The sequence below is a fragment of the Emydura macquarii genome, unplaced genomic scaffold (assembly GCF_026122565.2).
Source record: "Emydura macquarii macquarii isolate MOO-44397 ecotype Brisbane River unplaced genomic scaffold, CSIRO-AGI_Emac_v2 contig_968, whole genome shotgun sequence".
In the NCBI taxonomy this organism is placed as follows: domain Eukaryota; kingdom Metazoa; phylum Chordata; order Testudines; family Chelidae; genus Emydura; species Emydura macquarii.
The window spans coordinates 6,515,636-6,539,259 of NW_027131105.1; the positions used below are offsets into that span (position 1 = coordinate 6,515,636).

Below are 23,624 nucleotides of genomic sequence, written 5' to 3' on the forward strand. Positions count from 1 at the left end.
AGGGACGCTCTGTCACTGTCTGTGCAGCGCCCAACACAACGGGAGCCCTCACCTCAGTTGGGGTCTGTGCAGTCAGGGCCGGCCTTAGGGAAAATGGCACCCTGGGCAAACGCTAGGGGGAACTCGGCCCCCACCGTACCCAGCCCCGAGTGGACTGTGCACCCAGCCTGCGCAGTGCACGACCAGCCCCTTTCAATGCTTTGAGCATATGTCGTCTGCTGCCCGTTGGCTTGTGTCTGAGGTTGGGGGGGCTGCCCAGCCCTGAAGGGAATGGTGCGACCATAGGGGAACATGGGACAGTGACCCTGCCGGAACTGCCCAGACCCCCTTGTAGGCTGCGGAATCCACCTTCCTTATGTCTCCCCCCACCCCCGCTCCCAATCACTACATCTTCTCCTACCCCCTTCTCCTGGCACAGGCCATGGAGCCACCTCCCACACCATCTCCACAGCTGCCCCCCCCCCCCCCCACACCAACGTGGAAGCCCCTGCCATCCCTGCATACACCCCCTGACCACCTAGCAGGAGAGCAGGTGTTTGGGGGGGGGGGGGGCTCGGACTGGCCTGCTGGCTCATCAGGGGCTAGCCCTGCTGCCTGCACCTCTGCACCAGGCTGGCAGCTCTGGGTGGTATGGCACCCCTGCCCCCCCCCCCCCCAGCTAGCCAAGGGCTCCAGCCCCAGACTTGCCCACCCTCACCCTGGCTCCAACAGCCCAGGAGCACTAGCTTATGGCACTTAGATAGCACACCCGACCATGGCACCCACCCGTAAGATGGACCCTGTGTGCAAGGCCTCGCACGCTAGGGCCCTGATCTTAGTTAGGATCTGGGCAGCACCTGCTCCCTTTGAAGGCCTGGAAGCTACTGCCCTAGTCAGCTGGCAGCAGACCCTGTCCCCCCTGAGTGAGCCCACGGGCTCTCCTCCTTCTGTGGATTCAGGGGGCCAATACCCTCACTCAACCCCAGCCCCCACTGCCAGGGTATGAGTCTACTCCTGTCCCACCCCCCCCAGGGGAGGTGTCATTCTATGACAGTTGGGAGGGCTGGGAGCCCGGGAGGGCCTAGAGGGAGCTGGGAACCCCCCATGGAAGCGGTCATAGTGATAGGGGGACAGGACTGGGGCTATTGGGAGGAGCTGGTCACAGGGGAAGCTGGGGACTCTAGGGAGGGATTCACAAGAGACAGGGAGCCCTTGTAGGGGCAAGTCAGGTGCATCTCACACTCTCCGCATGGGACTGGAGTCAGGCTGCCCCTGCCCCCCAATTTGTCATTGGTTATGACCGTGGGCAGGAACCTGAGGAGACCCAGGGAATGTGGAAATAGGCCAGGAGAGGGGGAAAGCAGGGATGTGGGGCCCTGTACAATAGAGGCAGACTGAGGGGGACGATGGGAGAAATGTACAGGGCCTAAAACAATAGAGTCTAGGCCATGAGTGGGGCTCCTGGCTGTGCTGCAATTCAGAGAGCAACAAGAGGAGTTAGCGCTGAGCAGAGCCAACTGAACAGGTTGCCCCTCAGATGACGCCTCTTGAACAAAATCAAACCATTAACTGCTTGTAATGCCCATCCCTAGAGCATCTCTAGCCCTTTTCATCCATAGATCTCACAGCCCTTTACTCAGGTCAGTCTCATTACCCCATTTCACAGACGGGGAAAGGGGGAAGACAGTGACTTAACCTAGCTCACGCAGCAAGCCAGTGGCAAAACCTGGAATAGAAAGCAGAATCCCGAATCCCAGTCCAGTGCTCTAGTCACTAGGCCACACTACCTCCCCTGTGCTTCAGTATCCCCATCTGTAAAATGGGGCTAGGGCATTCTACCTCCCAGGATGCCAATAGGATAAAATCTGCTGTTTAGGAGGTACTCAGCTGCTACTGGCTGGATAGATGCAAGCATGAGCCTGACAGAATGGCCTCAACACTCTACACACCTGCTGAAGGAAGTATCAGAGCTGGTCATGTGGTGACCTAACGGGGTGAATAGAAATCACTTGAAAGACACTGCAGTGCAATGACGTTAAGGGGCCTGGCTTTATTGGTACCATCTCAGAGCAGACTGGATTTTCTTTTAACATCTGGAGAAGTCACCCCCACGTGAGGAGTTTGAAGCCACTGGCTGGAACTAGCCTGAGGCACCAGGAGGGGCTGGAGAGGAAGGAGGTGGCAGACAAGTTTGAAATGGACAACACTAACTTGATCATAGAGACCTCCAGGGCTGGGGGATTTCAAAGGCAGCTATGGCCATTCTACATCCCCACAAGCGGATGCCTGTAATGCCAATCCAGGCCCACTGAAGAAGGCAGGACACTGGTGAGAATTTTGATGAGTCAAGGAAATCTCCAGAAGATCAAGGCTACCTGGGGCAGGCAACGAGCTAGCCAGACTGGGGGCCATTCAGCCTCTCAGGTAACGGTTGTAACCTCTCCTCCCCCCCCAAAACGAGGTGCTGCAATCATGAAATGGAATGAGCTTTATTCTTGTGCTTTACATGAGCAGGAATGTGCGAATGCTTCAGGCTTGGGGTGGGTAGAAGGGCTGGAGTCAGACGGGGCAGGGAAGGGGTGGCATCTGATCCCCTGGTTCAAATGACAGCTCTTGGGCGCTGCCCGAATGACCCCGGCCAGACAGCAGGGGAGAGGGGAGGCTGCGACCCACTTGTCTGATGAATGGGGTCAAACATCCCCGCCGGGAAAATGAACAATCAAACAGGAGACTGAAGCTTTTGCAGTGTGATGCCCCAATGACAAAAGCTCCCTACGCAAAAGCGCTAAGGTGATTGGCCACTCAGCAAAGGGAGCTCCTGCATGGCGCTAAGTGGGGCATCCACCCCCACGTGGGCACGACTGCATATTAACTGATCCCCCATGCAGGACCAAACCACAGTACACGACAGCTGGTTAAGACTGGGTTGTCAGCACAAAGGAGCCCCTGGGCACACTTCCCGCAAGCAGAGCCCTGTTGTGTCCCAAAGCAGAAAGCGGGGGGAAGGGGGACTGTTAACACTGGGAGAAGGCATGGCTGGAAACTAAATTGGTCACGTTGGTCCATGCCAGAGACAGGCCAGGAGTCTCTGTCAACGCAGGCAGGGGCCCCAGGGTGGGTCGCGCTTTGCAGCGTTGCCAATGCCTAAGGAAAGCGCCAGAATCACACCATGGGGCTTGCTAGTCCGTGGCCACCGTTAGCTGGGGTGGGCAGCAGGCTGTGGCTGAAGGCTCCTTCTGGCAGGGGAAGAGTGGGGGTCTCTGTGTATTTTTGGTACCATCCCCACCCCACCCTAAGGCAGCAGTTGGTCTAGAGAGGTTCCCCTCTGCTCCATGAGACGCAGCGGCATGGTTCAGTTCTACCAAGGCACAAGGGGCAGCGAGGGGCAAATGAGGAACAGTGACGGTTACTCTGCTCAGGCCTTGAGGACCCATCCTTTCCGCTAGGTGGGAGGGAAGACACCAAAGCGTCTGCCCCTCCCTGGTCAGAGCAGGAAGGGAGGGGAGAGCGTGGGATTGTACAGCAGCATTTGCCCTCGCTCCCTGCTGGAGGGGAGACAATCCCCTGTGATGATAAGTAACCATTAAGGAGCCGGGATTTAGACGTGGTCTCCAGTCCAGGGGCCGCCCCCCCTGGGGCAGGAATGTGAGTCCGGTGGGGGCAGTATGCCCCATCCCGGTGACAAGGCACTGCCTGGCACAGGTAGGACGTTAAAGCTGCAGTTGGTCTCTTTTTTTTTTTTTAAAGTGCAAAAAAAAAAGGGGGGGGAGCGAAGGAAAGATGAAGGAGAAAAGAAACAGGAGGAATGAGAGAAGAGAGGAGTCTAGATCTGCAGGCCTGGAGCCGCTCCCAGCCAATGGCAGCTGCAGCAGGAGCACAGGACTTTGCGAAGCCCCAGCTCGGCCTCGGCATGAAGGTTTCACTGCGTTTTCTTGTCAGGCGGAGGCCTTGCACCTGATGTGTCAGCTACGGCGGGCCGGGTGGTGTTGCCCATGCGGGAAGTGGCCTGGAGAAAAGGTGCAGGAGAGAGGTTGGTTGATGGGGGTGGTTGAAACGTCCCAATATGTCCCACAGAGCCTTGGCTAAAGGGAGAAATGGCTGCTGCACATGTGACCCAAATTCCTGTTCCACCTGGGCTGCGAGAGGTCAGAGGGGAAGGGTGGCCACGTTCCCAGTGCTGGAAAGATCTCCGCAAGGATCTCCAGCTCCGGCCCAGCCCCGCCAGGGTGGCAGCACTACTGCACCAGCAGTACCTCAGCCTCACCTTCTCAGGGGGACTGAGCCTTAGTAGCCTCTAAGGACTAGCCAGTTCCCTGACTCACCAATTCCACCTTCCCTTTAAACAGCCACTTCCCCCTCTTCCACACACACCACACCATCCATGCCAACGGGGCCTAGTCCGCCTCATCCCAGGTATCCTCCGCCGCAACCTGCACCCCCCATCTCTAGTGTCCCCCACACCAACATAGCCTACTCGGTGCCACCCGCCCCCAGTGCTACCCACCTGCTCCAAGACGAAGTCGGCGGTGGTGTCGATGACTACACCCAGGTCCCGGTACTGGCCTGAGTAGCGGATGTAGCCCCAGGTCAGCAGGGCGATCAGCAGCAGCCCCACCACACAATTGCAGAGCTGGGCAGCCACATCCAGCCCCATGAAGCCAGTAAGGCCTGAGCCCATGTAGAGGGCCACGATGGCGCTGAAGATGACGGCCGGTGTGCGGAAGGTGCTGAAGATGTTCTTGCTCTTGTTGTGCTTGGCGAAGTGCTCAAAGAGGTCGGTCATCTCCTTCTCCAGCTCCGCCTCGTAGCGCTGGCTGAACTCCTTCCCCCCCATCTTCTTGATCTTCTGGAAGTGCTCCAGGGCCGATGCCCGGTGCTGCTGGTGCTTCTCCTCCAGGATCTCTGGGGAGACATAGGGCTTATCGCCCCCGCATGTCTGGGGGGAAGGGAGCATCATATGAGAGGTTGCCTCTCTGTTCCCAAATGCAACCTAAGGGAATTCAGAATACTCCTGACTGGGGTTTGCCTCCTCCCAACCTTAGCTCACAAGCAACTGCAGGGACCAGTGGGCTGGAGTCAGGACAACTGGGTTCTATCCCCAGCTCTACAATGGCAGTGGGGTCTTGTGTAGAGCAAGGGGCCTGGGAGTCAGGTCTCCAGGGTTCTCTTCCCAGCCTCCAACATGTTTACAGGCCTTGCTGATAAAAAGCAGAATGGAGCAACCCGCCACGGGGGTCAGGTGGGACCTGACATCCAGCAAGAGGGGGAAGCAGAATCATAGAATATTAGAGTTGGAAGGGACCTCAGGACGTCATCTAGTCCAACCCCCTGCTCAAAGCAGGACTAACTTCAGCTATATCATCCCAGCCAGGGCTTTGTCAAGCCTCAGCTTAAAAACCTCTAAAGATGGAGATTCCACCACCTCTCTAAGTAACCCATTCCAGTGCTTCACCACCCTCCTAGTGAAAAACTTTTTCCTAATGTCCAACCTAGACCTCCCCCCCTGCAACTTGAGACCGTTGCTCCTTGTTCTGTCATCTGCCACCACTGAGAACAGCCTAGCCCCATCCTCCCTGGAACCCCCTTTCAGGTAGTTAAAGGCCGCTATCAAATCCCCCCTCATTCTTCTCTTTTGCAGACTAAACAAGCTCAGTTCCCTTAGCCTCTCCTCATAAGTCCTGTGCTCCAGCCCCCTAATCATTTTGGTTGCCCTCCGCTGTACTCGCTCCAACTTGTCCACATCCTTTTTGTAGTGGGGGGCCCAAAACTGGACACAATATTCTAAATGCGGCCTCACCAATGCCGAATAGAGGGGAATAATCACTTCCCGTGACCTGCTGGCAATGCCCCTCCTAATGCATGGCTTGACCATGTGGACACTGGTCTTGGCTGCTCAACAAACACCAGGCCCCACGACCTCACGCACCTGCTCCATCTTGTTGTAATACATGTCCTTGGCAGAGGCCACGGCTGCTAAGTTATTGGCTTCCGCGGTGGCCTGCAGAGAGAGGACGAAAGCAAGCCGCTGATCATCACTACCACGAGCATCACTGCAGCCCTGCTGGGTGCAGTACTGCCTGCTGCCTCTGGGGGTGCTGAAGCTGGTACAGATCTGCAGGGTGCATTATCGCCTGCTGCCTCTGGGAGGCATTGGGGCTGGTACAGACCTGCTGGGTGCAATGCCAGCTGCAGTCACTAGGAAGATGAATTGCATTAGCAGCCATGCTTAACCCTTTCCCCCCTGGTCTCCACCAAGAGCACCCTCTGGCACCCAGGGGTAGTTTTGACCCACAGCATGGGCTGATAAGCAGGATCCATCTTCCAGCTGAGAACTGGCACCAGGGGAAACCAGGGCTGGATTTACCCTGCCTGCTCTGGGAAAGGCGCCTCTGGGCCAGGAATGTACACACCCTTTAAGGGAATCACTTCCGGCCCTCTAGAGGGATGCAGGCGCTGGAGCCTTCTGAGACAGGGGAAGGCAGCTGATCTTCAGGGCATGCTGCTCAGCTCGTTGCAGGGAAGCACTCACTGTAGTAAGAAGAGGCTTCAGGGTCCCCTCACTGGCCCCTTCCCCCTTGTGCTAGCTAGCCCCAACCAACCAAACTGACCTGGAGCATGGATTTGGGGTGAGGCAGGTCCTCTCCTTGATAGATCTTGATGTAAGCCTGGCAGGGGATAGAGTGACAGCAGTGAAAGCAAGGTACAGAGCTAGGAGATCTGAGCTATGGGTCTGACTAAGTTACTTATATGGCCCCCATCACAATCTTTAACGTATTAATTCCCACTACACCTCCATGAGGCAGAGCAGTGCTATTATCCTCATTTTACAGATGGGGAAAACAATGCAGAGAGGCTAAGTGACTTGCCCAAAATCACCTGGGAAATTTGTAGTGGAGCAGAGCTTTGAACACAGGTATCCCCAATCCTAGGTAAGTGCTCCAACCACTGGGTAATTCTGCCTCATATACCTCACAACAGGAAATCACAGGCCAGTGCCTGTTCATCTCTTAGTCACTGCCCCAGGAACCTTAATCACAGGACCAGGGCCAACCCGCATCAGACCACTGGCCCATCCAAACTAGGATCCTGTCTCTAATAGGGGCAGCACCAGAAGCTTGCCAGGATCCATGCAGTGATGGGGTAACTTGTCCCCAGGAGAACTTTCCCCTGACTTCCATTGCTAGAGGGCCACTTGTCTTGAATTAGGAAAGGTTTGTAACCAGAACTGGTGCAGATTTTGCAACAAAATAGTCTTCCATTAAAAAAAGCAGTTTTGTCAAAATCAAAAACACTTTGCAGGAGGGCAGTGATTTCAACAGAGTTTGACAGGAAGAAGTCAAAACTAACCATTTCACTGCTCATTTCGTTGCAATGGAATAAATACATTTCCTTTCTATTTGACCATTTTGTTTTGACTTTTATATTAAGTCAAATTTTAATATTGAATTTTTATACATTACATGTTTTAATTTAATGTAACGTATATTATAGGTAATATATAATCACATTATATTGAAATATGTAATGGATATTTATATATTTTAATATAATGTAAAAGATATATTATAAATAATATACAACGCTAAGTACAATAAGTATAAGATATATCATATTAAAATATTAATTGTAAAAGTCTAAATGAAAAGAATCAAAATGCTCACATAAAAAGGAAACATTTTACCTTATCAAAAAGCTTCCATGGTCCCAAATCAAAATGTGTCAGAATTTTCATTTTGCTGGAAATTTTGGCTTTTTGTTCCAATTTGCAGAAAAAACAAAATTCCAAAATGTTGGAATTCCCTGCAGAATGGGAATCCTGCTTCCCACAAGTTGTTGGCAAAGCCTGCGGGCCAGAGGCTTTAGTGTTGCTGCCACCTGCTGGCTCGGGAAAGGCAATGCTTCAGAGCAGCTATATTTTCACAATCATCCTGGATTGTGCTCACCTTGAAATACTCCAGCAGGCCCCGGCAGGTGACCTTGGAACCATTGATCTCCTTCTCCAACAGCTGTCGAGGGTCTAGCACAAAGGGGATGAGCTGCTGGAGTTGCTCCTTGAACTCAGCAGCAATGTCTGCGTTTGGGCGGGAAGGAATGAGACATGTCAAGAAACCGACATATATATACTTGTATCAGAGCATCAGGATGCTTGGATTTCTCCTCTGACGCCCCTGTGAGATAGCCCCACTTCCCAGATGGGGGAACTAAGGTGCACAGAGGGGATGTGAGTCACCCCAAGATCACACAAACTTTGTGGCAGAGCTGGGACTCGAACCCCAGTCTCCTAGGCTGGGGGCTTGCTCCAGCAGAGTGCTGAACCATGCCCAACCACTAACACACAGGACAGAAATTAAAACACCCCATCAATTAATGGGAACTCTGGGGGACTGAAACCTAGTCTGAGTTCAGATCTCTCTGAGGTAATTATTTGGCCTCCAACATTAATACCTGAGCACCTCCCAATCGGTGATTTATCCTCACAACACTGCTGTGAGAAAGGGCAACACTATTATTCCTATTGTACAGATGAAGAAACTGAGGCTCAGAGCAATTAAATACTTACTCAAGGTCATGTAGGGAACCTGTGACAGCAGGGTCTTGAGCCCAGCCTGCATCGCCCACTTGTTACATTTTCAGAAAAGTCTGCTTGTGCTTTCTCCCTGTAAACACCCTCAAAACTACCTCATTATCCTCCTTTAAATCCCTCCTCAGAAAACTGTCCTCTGATGTGAGGCCTACAAAAACCTTGGTAATGGCTAGGCCACAGCTGCAGTAAGATCACTGTCCATTATGCTGCCTGGGGCTGTTTCATGGTTTCCTTGTGCTCCCCCATCTGTCTGTATCCAGCAATTGTCTCTGATCTTATCCTTAGATTGTAAGATATTTGGAGCAGGGACCAGCTTTTTGTTCTGTTTGCACAGCGCCTGGCACCATGACTACAGCTCCTAGGTGCTACCACAATTCAATGTAATAGTTACTTATAACTAGAGCTGGGCAAAATTTTCTGACCTGACTTTTTTCAGTGAAAAAAGCAGATTTGAGACGCAGAAACATTTGATGAATTTGTGTCAATTTTCACAAATCATTTAAGACAAAAAAACAAAATAAATTTTGTTTCAAAATTACTTTTAGTTTTATATTTAACATTTTTAAGAAGAGGAAAAAAAGCACAAAAATCAAAATGATCGACCCAAAATAATATTCTTTTCCTGTTTTTTCAGAACAGCCAATGAAAAATCCATTATTTGCACATCTCTACTTGTAACCAGAGCAGAGCACATTTTTTTCTGGCAGACAGGAAAATTTTATGAGGATGAGGCCTCTTTAAAAACCAGTCTCCAAGGGATTATAACTAAGCAAACGCAGATTCCCCAGAGCCCTGACCCTACAGATCCTGGAGGCTGGGCTCCAGCTCTCAGTGGCTGTGGCCTAAGTCACATCAACACCTCCAGTGCCTCGGTTAGGAACAGGCTACCCTGGGTCCATGCAAGGAGCACTGCGTTATCCATTCTGGATTGCAATGGGAGCAGAGGCACTTCTGCACACAGCCTACCTTTCAGCCGCCCATCAAAGCCGGGGCTAGTGGCCACCTTGAGTCCTGGGTGCGGTAGGAGGAAGCAGTTGACGTTGGTGAAACAGGAATGGATGTGTCTGCGGACATTCTGGATCTCCTCGTGCTGATGGGTCTTCACCTATCGGCAGACCGACATCTCCTGCATGCCATCAGTCATCCCAGCTAGCCACACCCTTGTGCTAGGGGAAGGAGTCCTCCCACCCTGTTGCCAGCGAGGGCTGCCCGGGGGCCAGACCCAAAGATCCTGCTTTGCCTCAAGGGACAGCCTGGATCAATGCCAAGGCGGAGGTGTGCAGGAGAACATCCCCTCTGATGCAGCCACTAATAATAGCTTCCCAAGGGGGTGCTGCTGAATCTCTCTGCTGTGAAGATGGAAGCCTGAGGGATGAGGGCTCAGTCCACACAGCAGGAACAAAGGGCTAAGGCTGGCACAGATTTATACTGTGCCCCCTCCCCCCCAGTGCAACTCTGCTGGTGTCAGCTCTCTGCCATTCTGCAGGGCCCACAAGCAAGATGCTAAGGCCTGAAAGTCAAAGGATAAAGCAGGAGCAGCATCTGGAAGGATGGAGATTCAGGAACAACACAGTCAAGGGCCCCAGGAGGGCATGATTTCAGACAGGCCCATGGAACAAGCCTGTCTCAGGGCTGCAGGCCAGGCCACACCTGCTAGAGGGCAGGTGAGTTACACCACACGCTTCAAGTTCTGGGCTGCAAATGACCCTCAGCTGAGCGATGCCCCAAGTGTGCTCACCACTCAGACCAAACATCAAGCCCCGTTACGGATTTGCAGCCTGTGTGGCTGTCCCGGCCAGCCCTTACCTCCAGCCGCTTTTCCAGGAAATTCATTCCCCCCTCCTGGCCATAGGGGTACTCGTAAGGGAAGCTCCAGTCCCGAACCAGGAACATCAGGGTCTGAGAGAGATGGGAAGGCAGGTCATGATGGGTTAGCCATAGGCTATGGGGATGCGCTTGTTCTGTGCCACCAGGCTGGGACTGTATTGGTAGCAGAGATAGCACAGGGTAACAGCACGGGCTGCCTACTCCTGGTCCCCCTGTAGGGGGCAGAACTGATTCAGCAGGGATGGACACATAGATTGCCCACCAGGCTTTGCTCCAAAGAAGGGTGGAGTCCACAGAGTTGGGGAGAATGGGATTCATTGTGTGCTTATTGGCTGGGAAGCCTAAGTCACAGATCCAGCTTCACCATCCCTGCCGCAGCATTGTCCCCACTAAGGGGAGAAGAGTTCCAGAGGGGTAGCAGTGTTAGTCTGTATACAGCAAAAACAACGAGTCCTGTGGCACTTTAAAGACTAACCCATTTAATTTCAGCAGGCATAAGCTTTCGTGAGCCTCAGCTCACTTCCTCAGATGCAGGAGGTAGAAATGATACAGCAAATAGGTAACATAGAGGAGGCATTACCTATTTGCTGTATCATTTCTACCTCCTGCATCTGAGGAAGTGAGCTGAGATTCACGAAAGCTTATGCCTGCTGAAATGAAATTTGTTAGTCTTTAAAGTGCCACAGGACTCTTTTTTTTTTTTTTTTTTTAAGGGGAGAAGGGAATTCAACCTCCATGCTCCATCAGCTTTTTGTGATGGGAAGTGGGCTGAGACCAGTCAAATTAATTTCATAGACATCTGTTAGAGGGGACTGGAGCCATTTTGGCTCTGAGGCTGGTTAGCGCCACCAACCCCTCTATAACAGGGTGCCTAGAGCACAGGGCCTAGAGCCAGCCAGCCCTGTTCACTAATCAGATATAGCTGAGAAGGGAAGAGGTGTTCCCTACAGAGAGCTGCAGGAAAGGGGGCACAGCCAGAAGCTAGAACAGAGAAAAGGCAAGTCCGGCATTGTATTTTCTCCAGCTTCTCAGCTTGAGACTGGGGTGAAGGCGGCTTTGCACCAGATGCAGAAAGCCCTGTGAATTTCTGCAGCCTGGGAGAGCAGGAATGTGACATTCCATGGGGGAGAAGAGACCACAGAGAACTACAGATGAGAGAGCCTCAGATAAGAGGAAATAGGCCCAGCTGAAGTCTAGATGAAAGAGCCTTTATTTTGAGTTTATTTGGACTTAAAGTCCAATTCCAGCAGGGGAATTTTAGACCCTTAAGGGGCCCGGAGAGAAGGGGAAACTGAGGCAGGGTGGTGCAGTGCCATACCCAGGCCGCAAGGGGGTGCAGTGATGGCCCGAACGGTTACACATTTGCACTGAGTGAGGACCACAGTGAAACATGAGGACAGTTCGTGATCTTCTACTGGCCAATCCCCACTGCCTTAGCTGCCCTGCAGACACCTTCGTGTCTGCTAAAGTAGGCAGAGTAACGCTCATTGACCACCGTGCCACTCCAGAGCCCACAGTCTGTTGCTGCAGCTATTCAGAGAGCAGAGACTCATGCTTAAATCCAGAGGTCAAGCGTTCGAATCCCACAACCAACAGCTCCATAACACAACAAGCAGGCTAACACAGTCACAGGCCAATCCAGTTACCCAGAATGCAGCAGGACAACAATAAAAAACCTCTGCCCAAGGAGTGAAACCTCTGGATACCTGCACTCCTGGCCTAACCCAGGTCCTCCCCTCCCCCCAGGCCTGTATAGCAAGGAGCTCCCCAACCCGGCCCGTGTGCTCATTGCCCCCTGAACCTTGAGGCATGCTGAGCTGGTGCATGGGGACAGGCTGGGATGCAGGGCATACCTGGAATGGCTTGAGGAAGATCTCATCCATGGCTAGGCGCCCATACTCTGTGAAGAGCTGAGGAAGCAGAGAGATCAGTGGTTAAGTGAAAAGACAAGGGCTGTCACAGCTGGAGTGGGCAGGGAAGGAGATCACTGGGGGCCCATCAGAGATACAAAGCCACATGCACACACTCACCATGGGTCATCATCTCAGAACAGCCACCATGAGCCAGCACAGATTTAGAGATTTTCCGGCCAGAAGAAACCATTAGATCAGTGGTTCCCAATCTTTCTGAGTGAAAGTCCCCCTAGTTAACACTAGGTAAAACACGTGCCCACCCATCTCCCCCACCCCCCGACCCGTCCCCATACCAGCCATAAACACACATAACTCCCATAAATACATATAATGATAACAACAACACTAAATTACTCCAGTCTGGCTGGCATGAACCTTGGGGCTGTTTCTCCCTGGAGGGGTTACTTGGGGGGAGGGGGGGGCTGTTGTGTTCAGCAGGCGTGCAGCTTGTGGGGCTGCTTCGCTTCTCCTGCAGGCACAGGGTTCGGGGGAGCAGCTGCACTCAGGAGGCGCGGGGCCAGAGGGGTGCTCTGGCGTGAGGGGCTTGGGCTGCTGCTCCCTGGGGGGAGGAAGTGGGGGGCTGTTCCTTCGCTCCAGCAGCGTGGAGCTCAGGGCTGTGGCTCCCGGGGGGAGGGGAGGGGAGGAGGGTTTGCTTCTCTGCTGCAGCTTGGCACCCCACGGGCATGGGGTTCATGGCAGGCCGGCACAGAGATCGGAGCAGCTCAACCGGACCTCAATATTACAGGAGCTTCACAGACCCCCTGTAATCTTTGGCGCCCCTGAAAGGCAGTCGTGGACCCCATGTTGGGAACCACTGCATTAGATGATCTAGTCTGATCTTCTGTATAACACCGGTCAGATAATGTCACCCAGTCCCTGCATCACTGAGCCCAGTAACTTGGATTTGGCTAAAGCATCTTCCAGAAAGGCCTCCAGTCTGGATTTGGAGACATCACCACTTCCTCTGAGAGTTTGTTCCAAAGGACAATCACCCCCACTGTGAAACATTGGTGCCTTATTTCTAATGTGAATGTGTCTGGCTTTATATTCCAGCCCTTGATTCTCATTCCGCCTTTCCCTACCAGGTTAAAGAGCTGTTTAGTACCTGGGATTGTCTCCCCGTGAAGTTACTTGTACACCGTGATCAAGTCATCTCTTGATCTTCTTTTTGAGAACCTAAACAGATTGAGCTCCTTAGGTCTCTCACTGTCAGGCATTTTCTCCAGCCGTCGGATCACTTCTCTGGCCCTTTTCTGCACCCGCTCCCATTTTTCAACGTGCTTGTTAGAAAGTGCACATCAGAACTGGATGCACTATTCCAGTACAGGTCTAACCAGCAACGTATTCAGAGGTAAAACCCCCTCCCTGCTCCGACAATCTACTCCTCTTTTGGCCACAGCATCCAGTAGCTGGAAGGACCATCTTACCCTGCTGACCCAGCCAGCCAGCTCGGAGCTGCCATTACCTTCTTGGAGCTCCAGATGGAGATGCAGCCAGTGCCAGTCACCATGTACCCAGCAGCTCCAGGCCAGGTAAGAGCCCTTCCTCGCCTATACCCCAGCCAGACCTACCAAAGCCACTCGGGTGCTGCAGCTCCAGAAGGCATTCAAAGAGCTATTTCTGGGCCGCCCCAGCTGTCTGAGGAAGCTCCCCTTGCCTTCAGTTCTGGGTTTAACCTCCCCGCCACATCCTCATGTTACAAGGCTCCCCCGGCCCGCCCTCTGTTACCTGCAGCTGCTGCAGGTCATCCTCCTGGATGTTCTGGGACAGGTTATAGATCTGCAAGAAAAGACGGTGCTGTTAACATCAAGCACCCTCCAGGGAAGCTGCAGGGCTGATTCAAACCTCCCCTGCCATCACCTCCCAGGCAATCAGATGGGGATGGTGCCACCAAGCTCCCCAGTCACAGTGCTGGTATCCTGGCATCGTGTCCACATCTCTCCCCTTCCCAGCCACCTCCATGTCACTTTCTTTGGCTTTTTCTTGTAAGCAGGCCCCCCCCCCCCCCAAGGCTATTCCCGCATCTCCCAGCCAAGCACTTTGTGTCTGGTTAAAGCTCATGGCTCCCAAACTCCCACACTGAAATCTCAGCCAGTTCCCAGTGGGGCTCACCCACCCGCAGTGAGGTCTGTGGGATGGTGGGAGGCCACCCCCTCTATCCATAGTGGGAGCAGAGATCTCCCAGCCACAAGCCATGCTCGGAGGCCCCCACGGCACTGCTTAAGATTCAAAGACATGAGGTGGCCATCTGTGCAGTTCTCCTATGGGCTGGAGAGATGGCAGGCCTTGGGCCACAGTGCCCTGCCCTGATGACCCCAAGACACACTCCCTACCAGCAGGGCCACACACCAGGCACCTCCAGGCTAGGGATGGTTTCCCTTGTCTAATCCTAGGGCACTGCCCTCTGCCTGGCCCACCTGGATGGAGCTAGTCATGGTGCTGAGCGCAAAGATGGTGGCGCAGTCCTTGACGGTCGACTGGCTGTCGAAGGCACCCTGAGTGTCCATCAGAACCACTGCCACCTGGGGAAGAGGGCACAGATCGGGGTGTAAGTGGGTGGGCTAGATGGGATTAGAGAACGCGCATCGACACCTCCCCACGCTGGACCCCAGGGAGTCCCCAGCTACAGCTCGTTATGTGGGGATAATGCTCCCCTCCCAAGTGGGGAGACCACATCCAAGCAAGGATGTGTTGAGCATCATCAGCATGGCCTGCCCGTTCCACAGGGGACAGGTCACCAGGCTGACCAGCAAGAGAGAGGGGATCACTCAGACTAACACCCCCAAGAGCCACTAATGCTAGCCTTCCCCCTCACGTGGCACATGGATCCGCTCGCTGACCCCATGCCATCCTGGCCCAGGACGCACCCTCCTGCCGATTCCATGGGGTAGCTGCACTCAGCAGGCAGAGGAAATGTCTGGCTACAGATCAGAGGCTGGCTGACCCCCAAGATCTGTGCACCCTCTTACATAATGCTGCAAGCCTGGGGGGGCAGCCCCATCTGTGCATCATACTCACAAAGGTGCAGGACCCCCGCGCGCACACTCCCCACACCCATACCTCCACTCAACCAGACATCCCCTCACCCACCATTCCCCTGCCCCATTCCCCACTCTTACCTTTTTCCTATCTGGCTTTTCCACGGTGAACACCTCACTCCAGATCTGGATCCCAGTGGTCTCGGGGTCTGAGCCCCCACGCCACGAAAACCCCATCAGGGGCTCGTCCTCTTGCCCCAGCCAGTTGGACATGCTGCCTTCCTTCTGTGGAACAAGCCAGAGGGGGAATTCTCAGCCGAGAGCCTGTGGGAAGGGGGCAATGCCTCACCCATGTGTACGTGTAATGCAGCAGCAGGGCATTATGGGAAGGGGGCTTACCTGAGTGTACATGTAACGCAGCATGAAGTCTAGGAGGAAAGATTTCCCCTTCCGGAAGGCCCCAGCTACTGACACTACCACCACGTCCATGTCCCGGATGGATTCCTGCAGCAGCACCTGGCTCAGCGCCTTCTCATCCAGCTCGAAGGAGTGGGCTTCTTTGTGCACCAAGACGATCTGCACTGGCCCAGGCTTCCCTCGCCCCATGGCGTCCCCACCTGTGGGCACATACACCGCTTGGGAAATGCCCGAGGGGAGGTGTGGTTTGGGAAGACTCTTCCGGGCAGGGGTTTTGATTATCCCACAGCTGGCTGCTTTGGGGTTTTTTTTTGCAACTTTCTCTGAAGCATTTCATGCTGACCAGAGATGTGATACCAGCTACTGGGCCCATGGAGCTGATTCATTATGGCTGTTCCTATATTCCTCTTTGTACAGAGGAGGTACCACAGCCCTGAGCTGACCTACACACTAGAAATCCCCCAAGCACAGCGGTGGGATTAGAGTATAAAGCTGCTTGTTTTCCTTTTGCGAACACAACCCTGCAGGGCTTAGTTCCACCCTTCTGGGGGAAGATTCCCTTGTGAATCTCACCCATTCTCGAGGCCTGGGAGAGTCTGAAGAGATGCTGCAGGGCCCCCCTCTCCTAAACTGGGGCCTGTACCTTCCACATCAAGCTGACCAGGGAAAGTGGAGCTGGCCAGCTACATGCAACTTGAGCTCAATCCTGCTGCCTGGAAGAGGGGAGGGTGTCGCTCAGCAACTTGCTGAGCTGGACACCAAAACCCAAGTCCAGCAGGATCTGGGTGAGCGCAGGGATAGCATATAAAGCCCCAAGGGCCAGGGCTCCCATTGCAAGCCTGGTGGGCCCCACCCCACCCCCACATGCTAGGAGCTCCTGAGGGCTGAGGTTACAACACTCCATGTCACCACTGCACAGGAGATTACAACCCCCTTCAGTCTTCACGGCAACCCACACAACACCACGGGGCAGGACACAGCCAAGGGAGGGATGTCCCAAGTCTGTCCCGGCTTGTGAGAGTGAGCTCGGATCCGCTCCTTTCTCAGGACAGGGAAGCTGTGGAACCAGAAATATTTGGAGAGCAGGTGAGGCCGGGTTATTTTCACTGCAGTCTTTATCGAGTAGCACCCTGTTGCCAGTCATACCCATGAACCCACTAGGGCTACAAGGGCAGGGGAAATTCAGGGAGTGGCCTGACCACCAGTCAGGGCCTTGAATACACACCCCTACAGCCCAAGGGCCATGTGCCAGTCTGGGAGACCTTTTGTCAGAGTGCTTGGCTCTCTTGCTGGGGCTGTACCCTGTCCTCAGCGTCTGTCTTCACTGCCGGGCTCTTTACCTGGGTGTTGACCCACCCCCCTGCCATCCACACACAAAACACTCTCCACCGAGTTTAGCAGCCTGGCTGGGGGGGTGGGTTAGAGTTCAGGTTCTGCTTTCACTCAGGCTTGTAACCTGCCCACTTTGCAGTGAGGATGCAGGCAAAAATCACTCTGAGTGCTGACAGTCCTCCCATGCCATCTCACCACCCCCCCAGTGGCCCCAGCCAGCCGACAAGTTCTCCCACAGTTCACTGGGAAAGAATCAGAGCAGCTCATCATACCGCAGCACAAAGAACCGTGGGATATGCCCCCAGAACTCCCAGCCCTACACGCAAGTGAGTGCAGCAGTGAGCACAGACTAACACAGATATGGTGCTGCAGTGTGTCTGCTCACACCCGAGCTAGGCCAACACGGGTGCCGATCATCCAGGCCAAGTGCAGTGAACAGATCCCCTGACCCTGGGTTGAAGCTGGGCTAGCAGTTAAGGCCCAGGTGGCTCAGGAGGTCTGGTTTCTATTCCTGGCTCTGCAGCTGACTCCCCATGGGACCTGGGGCAAGTCACTTCCTCCCTCTGTGCCTCCAATTCCCCACTTGCAAAACGGGCTTAATAATGAACCAACACTGGGACAAGATGGGAAGAGAGTTGATTTTAGGCAGGCTTTGTACCACAGCGGCTGTCTGATGGCCTTAAGAGGATCTCTGAGCTAGAACCACAGGGAGGCACTTATTTTAGCACGGCCTCGTGCAGCAAATTCTAGAGCGAGGGATTTTAGCCACGACTGATGAGAATCTCGCTAATCTGCTGCGGCTGCACTAGCTTGTCTCTCTCACCAACAGAAGTTGGTCCAATCAAAGAAATTACCTCACCCACATAGTCTCTCTCATATCCTGGAATCAATATGGCTACAACACCATTATTTCCCATGCAGGTACTTTTAGACTGTGATTACGTCACCGCTTAATCTTCTCTTTAAGATAAACAGATTGAGCTCCTAGAGTCTATCACTGTAACCACATTTTTCCGATCTTTTAATCATTCTCGTGGCTCTTCACTGAACCAATTTTGTCAACAACCTTCTTGAATTACGGGCACCAGAACTGGACACAGCATTGCAGCAGCGGTCGCACCAGTGCCAAATACAGACATAAGGGAATCTCCCTTCTCCTATACGAGATTCCTCTGTTTTAATGTCCAAGATTCTCACTAGCCTTTTTGGCCACAGCATCGCACTGGAAGCTTCGGTTCAGATGATTATCCACAGGTTAGGATTGGATTGTAAAGATATCTGCAGGGCAAGAGTCCTGGAGGAAGGAAGTGGGGAGTCTGGGACTCTGGTGCATGTCCCTGGATAAAACTTTCCACTTTCCTTGGCTCTTCATCATCAAAGCACTTTGCAGGCATCCATCCCTCCCAACCCCCATTCCTGAGCTGACGGAGGCGGGGAAAGGGAGGGGAATGGCTTGCCCTAAGGCAGAAGCACCCAGCTGCTTTGATCACAACGTTGCTTATTAGTTCCATAATTTAGAAAAGGGAGCTTTGATCAGCAGCTAGTCCAGTTCAGGATCTCAGCACAGGAACAGAGGCAGTGTGGAAATACTAGTTAACAAGAGGGGTTTCCATGCAGGGGATGGTCCCTTCTCTCCCACAAGCTCCATCCTCAACTGCTTTTTAATCACTGCTTTCCCCTCCCACTCTATTCTATTTTGTACAGGTTCTTACCCTGCCCTATGAATTAAGCCACACGTGACTGATATCTGTCACATGTGGTTTGTCCTCTCCCTGGGGGCAGGAGGAATTGTGCAGTGGAGCGGTTTGTTTGGGTAGGGTTGTGTTTATTAATGGCACACACTGTGGTTTTGTGCCCTTCCCCTGAGGACAGATGGGAGAGGATCCACAAGGGATCATCTGGGAACCAGCTGGAACCCTCTAACCTGAAATCTTGCTAGCAGAAAGGACTGGTTCTGCCCAGATCAAGTCTTTCCTAGACCAGCTGGTGCCTCAATGGTTAAGGTCAGTGAAGGACCAAGACATCATGCACAGATGTCTGGGGAAGCCAAATCCTGACACTCTGGGCGGCTAACCCTAAAGCTGCTGGATTCCAGGCCGGGCTCTTCTCAAGGACGGTGGTGACTGGGAAATAGTCACAAACCAGATTTCGGAGATGATGCCTCAACAGGTCCTTGCTCCTCCTTTGAATTCAATAGATCCTGAACGGTCAGGCAAGCATCACTTCCAAGCTCTTGTGAGCAGGGTCCATCTCTGGCTGTGTCTCTCTGTGCAGTGCCTAGCCCTACGGGGCCCCCCCAATCTTGGTCAGGGGGTGTCCATGCTGCACCTGCCCAGCGGGGTCCCCTGCATGATAGGACCCCCCAATCTCAGTTGGGGAGGAGGTTGTACAGTGTCCAGCCCAATGCGGACCTTCCAATCTCAGCTGCAGCCTCTAGGCGCTACTAGAACGCTACTAATAATGCACACACCAAAATGGGACCCCAATCTCAGGCCAGACATCTGCTGCAATGCACATAGTAAACAACCAGAGGGGTAGCCGTGTTAGTCTGTATACAGTCATGCATCTGACGAAGTGGGTTGCAGCCCACGGAAGCTTATGCCCGCAGAAATTTGTTAGTCTTTAAGGTGCTACAGGACTCTCATTGGTTTTTTTATAGTTAACAATACACTCCTTTTTATCTACAATATCTTTTTATCTGCGCACTTAGTGCAATAAATGAGCAATTAGCATCCCTTTTATGACACCAATTTTTAACACACAAGAGCTCCAGGCACCTGAGTTTACCTGTGATTCAGGCAGCAGGCAAAGTGTGTCCAGAGATCCCAGAGCCACTCACAGGAGTAGATTCGGCATGACTGACAATCTCCAGTGGGCATGCAGCCCAGAACTGAGGGGCACTGACTGAGCTCTGCCTGCGGGGAGCCCAGCACTGGGACAGAAGACAGCTGCGTGTCAGGATTGGGAGGTATCAGCAGAGCTGTGTGTGGGGAGCCCAGAGCTGCAGGTCAGGATTATGGGATATTGGCAGAGCTGGGTGGGGCAGGGGGCTGTGGGTCCATATTGAGGGGCACTAGCATCACTGGGGGAAGAGAAAGCTTATCCTCGCCCTGCATTATGCCTCACTCTCTCAAGTGCCACCCTCTCATCTCCCTGTGTGGTTAACAAATAATGCCAACACAATGTAAACACAAGCAAATGTTTCAAACTGGAGCTCTAGGAGGCTTTGCCCAGGGTCAGCAACTGAGCAGTGATGAGGAAAAAACAAGAATGGCCCTTCTGAGGCTCAGCAAAGTCCTGACATCCCAAGGCTGGCACCATCAGTCAGTATTGCAGGCAACAAGCCTGGAATCAAACTTCCAGAGTTGCAGGGGCAAATGTCACAGGGGCAAGAAGCGACAGGGCCACAGGGCTAAGAGGATTCATGATGGTCACATGGCCAGAGTCAGGACCCCATGAGCAGAGGGACAAAAATTGAGGCGTGTCAACAGCGTAACATGCTCAGGTTATACATGCTGGTTATACAGGGACCCAGTTGTTCAGTCAGCAGGGGGCAGCTCGAGCCCCAGAGAGCAATTCAAGGTGTTAGCAGGACAGTCTGGTTGCAAACCAGTGTAATGCGTATGCAAGAAAAGGGATTCGCAACACAACGCATTGGCCCTGCTAACCATTTGCAACACAGTAAAAACCCACAAAGCCACCCCTTATCCTCCTTCAAACTCTCCTTTGCCATGACACCGACAAAATACCTGACAACCGTTATGTTGGGGGGCTGAGACAACAGTCTATCATGCTGACTTGGATTATCTCATTGATTCTCTGTGCTCCCCTGTCTGTTTGCATTCACCTGTTGTTTCCTCTTCTACTTAGATTAGGAAGTCTTTGGGGCAGATATCAGCTTTTTGTTCTGCTTTTACACCATACCTAGCACAATGGGGTCCTGGTTTTGACTGGGACTCCTAATATGACCACAGTACAAATAACTCACCACCAAGCATTCACAACACACTGTGTTGGCGATGCACAGCATTCATGACACTTTAACACAACGCATTTGCAACACCATCTGATGGGGTCGCACAGCAACCTCACCCAGTGTATCTGCAGCACAGTACAAAAGGTTTGCAACCCAGTTAACATTTGCCATGCCACACCTTGGCCCCGCAAAGCAACACAACAGTTGCACAATGCAACATACAACATCATTTTCCTACTCAGCACATTCGCCAGACCACACATTTGCAATGCAAGGGGGTCAAAATGCAACCCAACACAAGTCAGTTGGAAGTTAACCAGGGCAGGGAAACTGCTGTATACAGAGGGATTTGTCCGAGGCTTCTGCAAATGTTTCATCTAAGAAGAAATTCACTCAAAATCAGTCACAAAAGCCCTGCCTGCACTCATGACTAAGTGTTAAACTATGGCCCGTGTCCCCTCCTCCCATCTCCTCTTGAAATATGAACTTCCGTGAAAGGGAAAAGGGAGCACCACACACACACCCAAGTATTTATATGTAGTTTCCACTGTCTAAAACACAGAGCTACTCAGCCTGCACACCCTACCCTGCTCCAGTCAGGAAATCCAGCAGGCCTGCTTCGCATTAACGAAGCAGGAGATCGCAGAAGGGCTCCTTGCGCCATCCAGCACAATTTACCAGTTCCTAATGCAGTGCTAGGAAAACTACCCATTGTTTCATAAGCAGCTAATCATGCCTCACCTCAGCTGCTCTTCAAGACAGCATAAGCGTTGTCACCCATGACAGAGAGGTGTATGTAGGGACAGACAGCCCTGGAGATGGAACTAGCTATGATGTAAACTATCACCTCACAGGGGGACTGGCTACCCAGTCCCTGCCTGCATAATACTTGCCTCTGCCACCATCTCGTAGAGAGATCTGTCTACGGTACATACACAGCCCTGTGAGACGGGGCAGTGCTATTATTTCCATTTTACAGATAAGGATACTGAGGCACGGAGCAGCTAAGTGACTTGCTCCACCCAGGGAGACTGTAGCAGAGCAGGGACTTGAACCCATGTCTCCCTAGCCCCATACCCTCCGAACTGTCCTTCCCTCTATATTCTTTTTTCCTCACTGGATTAGGCTGTAGGGCCCATCTAGCCTCCAGAAGCTGATTCAGCAAAAGGTGCAGGAAGACTCAGGAGTTATGGGGTAACTTGATCCGCAGATGGTTAGTGGGCATGAAGCAGCATAATTAGAGCCTTGTATTCAAATATTTGTTCCATCCTAACACAACGGTGGAAGAAAGCACTTTCAGTACCATCACAGTCCTTGCCAAGTCTCTGTATGGATTTCTCCCATCGATGCTATGCAAACCACTCTCAGCATGACTTACACAGCCATCATCAGCCACAGGTCATGCTCCTTGGGCAAATGAGGGTCAAACTTTATAACCTCACATGGCATCCTCCTCATCCCCCGCTAATCCCATTACGCTTCTGCCTCCTGGGGCTGGGGGCACTGAGGCAGGATCTTTCCCTACAGTTTATGGGATGTGGTGGGAAATAGACTGCAGGGAACAATCCTGCCTTATTGGGGTGGGGGAAGGGAGCGGTATTCTCCCCATTTCACAGATGGGAAAACTGAGGCACAGATCGAAGATGTGTTTTGCCTACAGTCACCCAGCAGGGCAGTGACAGAGCTGGGGAAACGAACCCAGGTGTTCTGATTCCCAAGCCCGTGGTGCATCCAACGGACCACACGAACCAAGTGGCACTCTGTGCTCCATTGCAGAATCAGGCCCCCAGTTACAGACACACCTAGATCTCAAAGTGCTCCAAGGGCTCTGGCTGCACGGATCTAAAGAGGGTCTTTCATCCAGGGACGGGGCACAGAGCTCTAGGCAACTCACCTGTACCCACATCCCGCTGCGGGCCGGTGGGGGGGGGCTCTATAGCAACACGCACGTTCCCTCTGCACACCGGGCTGCCTGCCCCATTGCCCCCCCCAGTGTTAGTTACTTCAGCACCCTATGGCCTCCTCTCCACACACACGGGATCTCATCGCCCCCCTTTTCTCTCTGGGGACCTACCGCCTCTCCCGGCACGGGCCACGTGGCCTCACGTTTCTGTCTCGGGAATCCCCTTTCTGGGATCCCGTCTCTCTGGGGACCCCATGCCCATAGGAATCCCCATCTCCGCATGGGACCCCATAGCCCCGCCCGCCTTCTCCACAGGGGATCGCCGCACCACAGGAGACCCGATAATCCCCCTCACCACAGGGGGCCCCGGGCTACCCGGGCGGGGGGGGGAGGGGGAGCCATTACCGGCCGCCTCCAGCTTGACACCGTTCGCTGCTGCTGCTGCCGCCACCGCGCAGGGATCAACATGGAGCGGACAGAGCGCCTCCTCCCTCCTCTGTCCCCCCCGGCCAGGATGAGATGGGCGCGGCCACCGCCTGGCGGGAGGGCAGGGCTGTCCCGAGGGGCATGCCGGGAGATGTAGTCCCTTTGAATGCTCCCCGGTACATTTCAATAAACTGTGGCGCCCATAGACTACAAGTCCTAGCAACCACCGCGGCTTGCTCCCTCACTAGATGGGGGAGATACATAGTGGGAAACGCAGGCCAGCAGCAGA

General features: G+C 53.3%; 1 protein-coding gene across 1 annotated transcript; it reads right to left on the minus strand.

Moving 5' to 3' along the window:
* Window positions 1–1,033: 1,033 nt before the first annotated feature.
* ATL3 (atlastin GTPase 3) lies at window positions 1,034–23,416 on the minus strand. Its single transcript, XM_067543997.1, has 13 exons — window positions 23,315–23,416; window positions 15,681–15,898; window positions 15,423–15,566; window positions 14,721–14,825; window positions 14,032–14,082; window positions 12,244–12,300; window positions 10,370–10,462; window positions 9,530–9,668; window positions 7,923–8,050; window positions 6,588–6,644; window positions 5,906–5,977; window positions 4,484–4,915; window positions 1,034–3,985 (listed from the first exon to the last, which is right to left on the minus strand). The coding sequence occupies exons 2-13, from the start codon at window positions 15,885–15,887 to the stop codon at window positions 3,899–3,901; spliced, it is 1,572 nt and encodes a 523-aa protein (XP_067400098.1). The 5' UTR covers window positions 15,888–15,898; window positions 23,315–23,416; the 3' UTR covers window positions 1,034–3,898.
* Window positions 23,417–23,624: the final 208 nt, after the last annotated feature.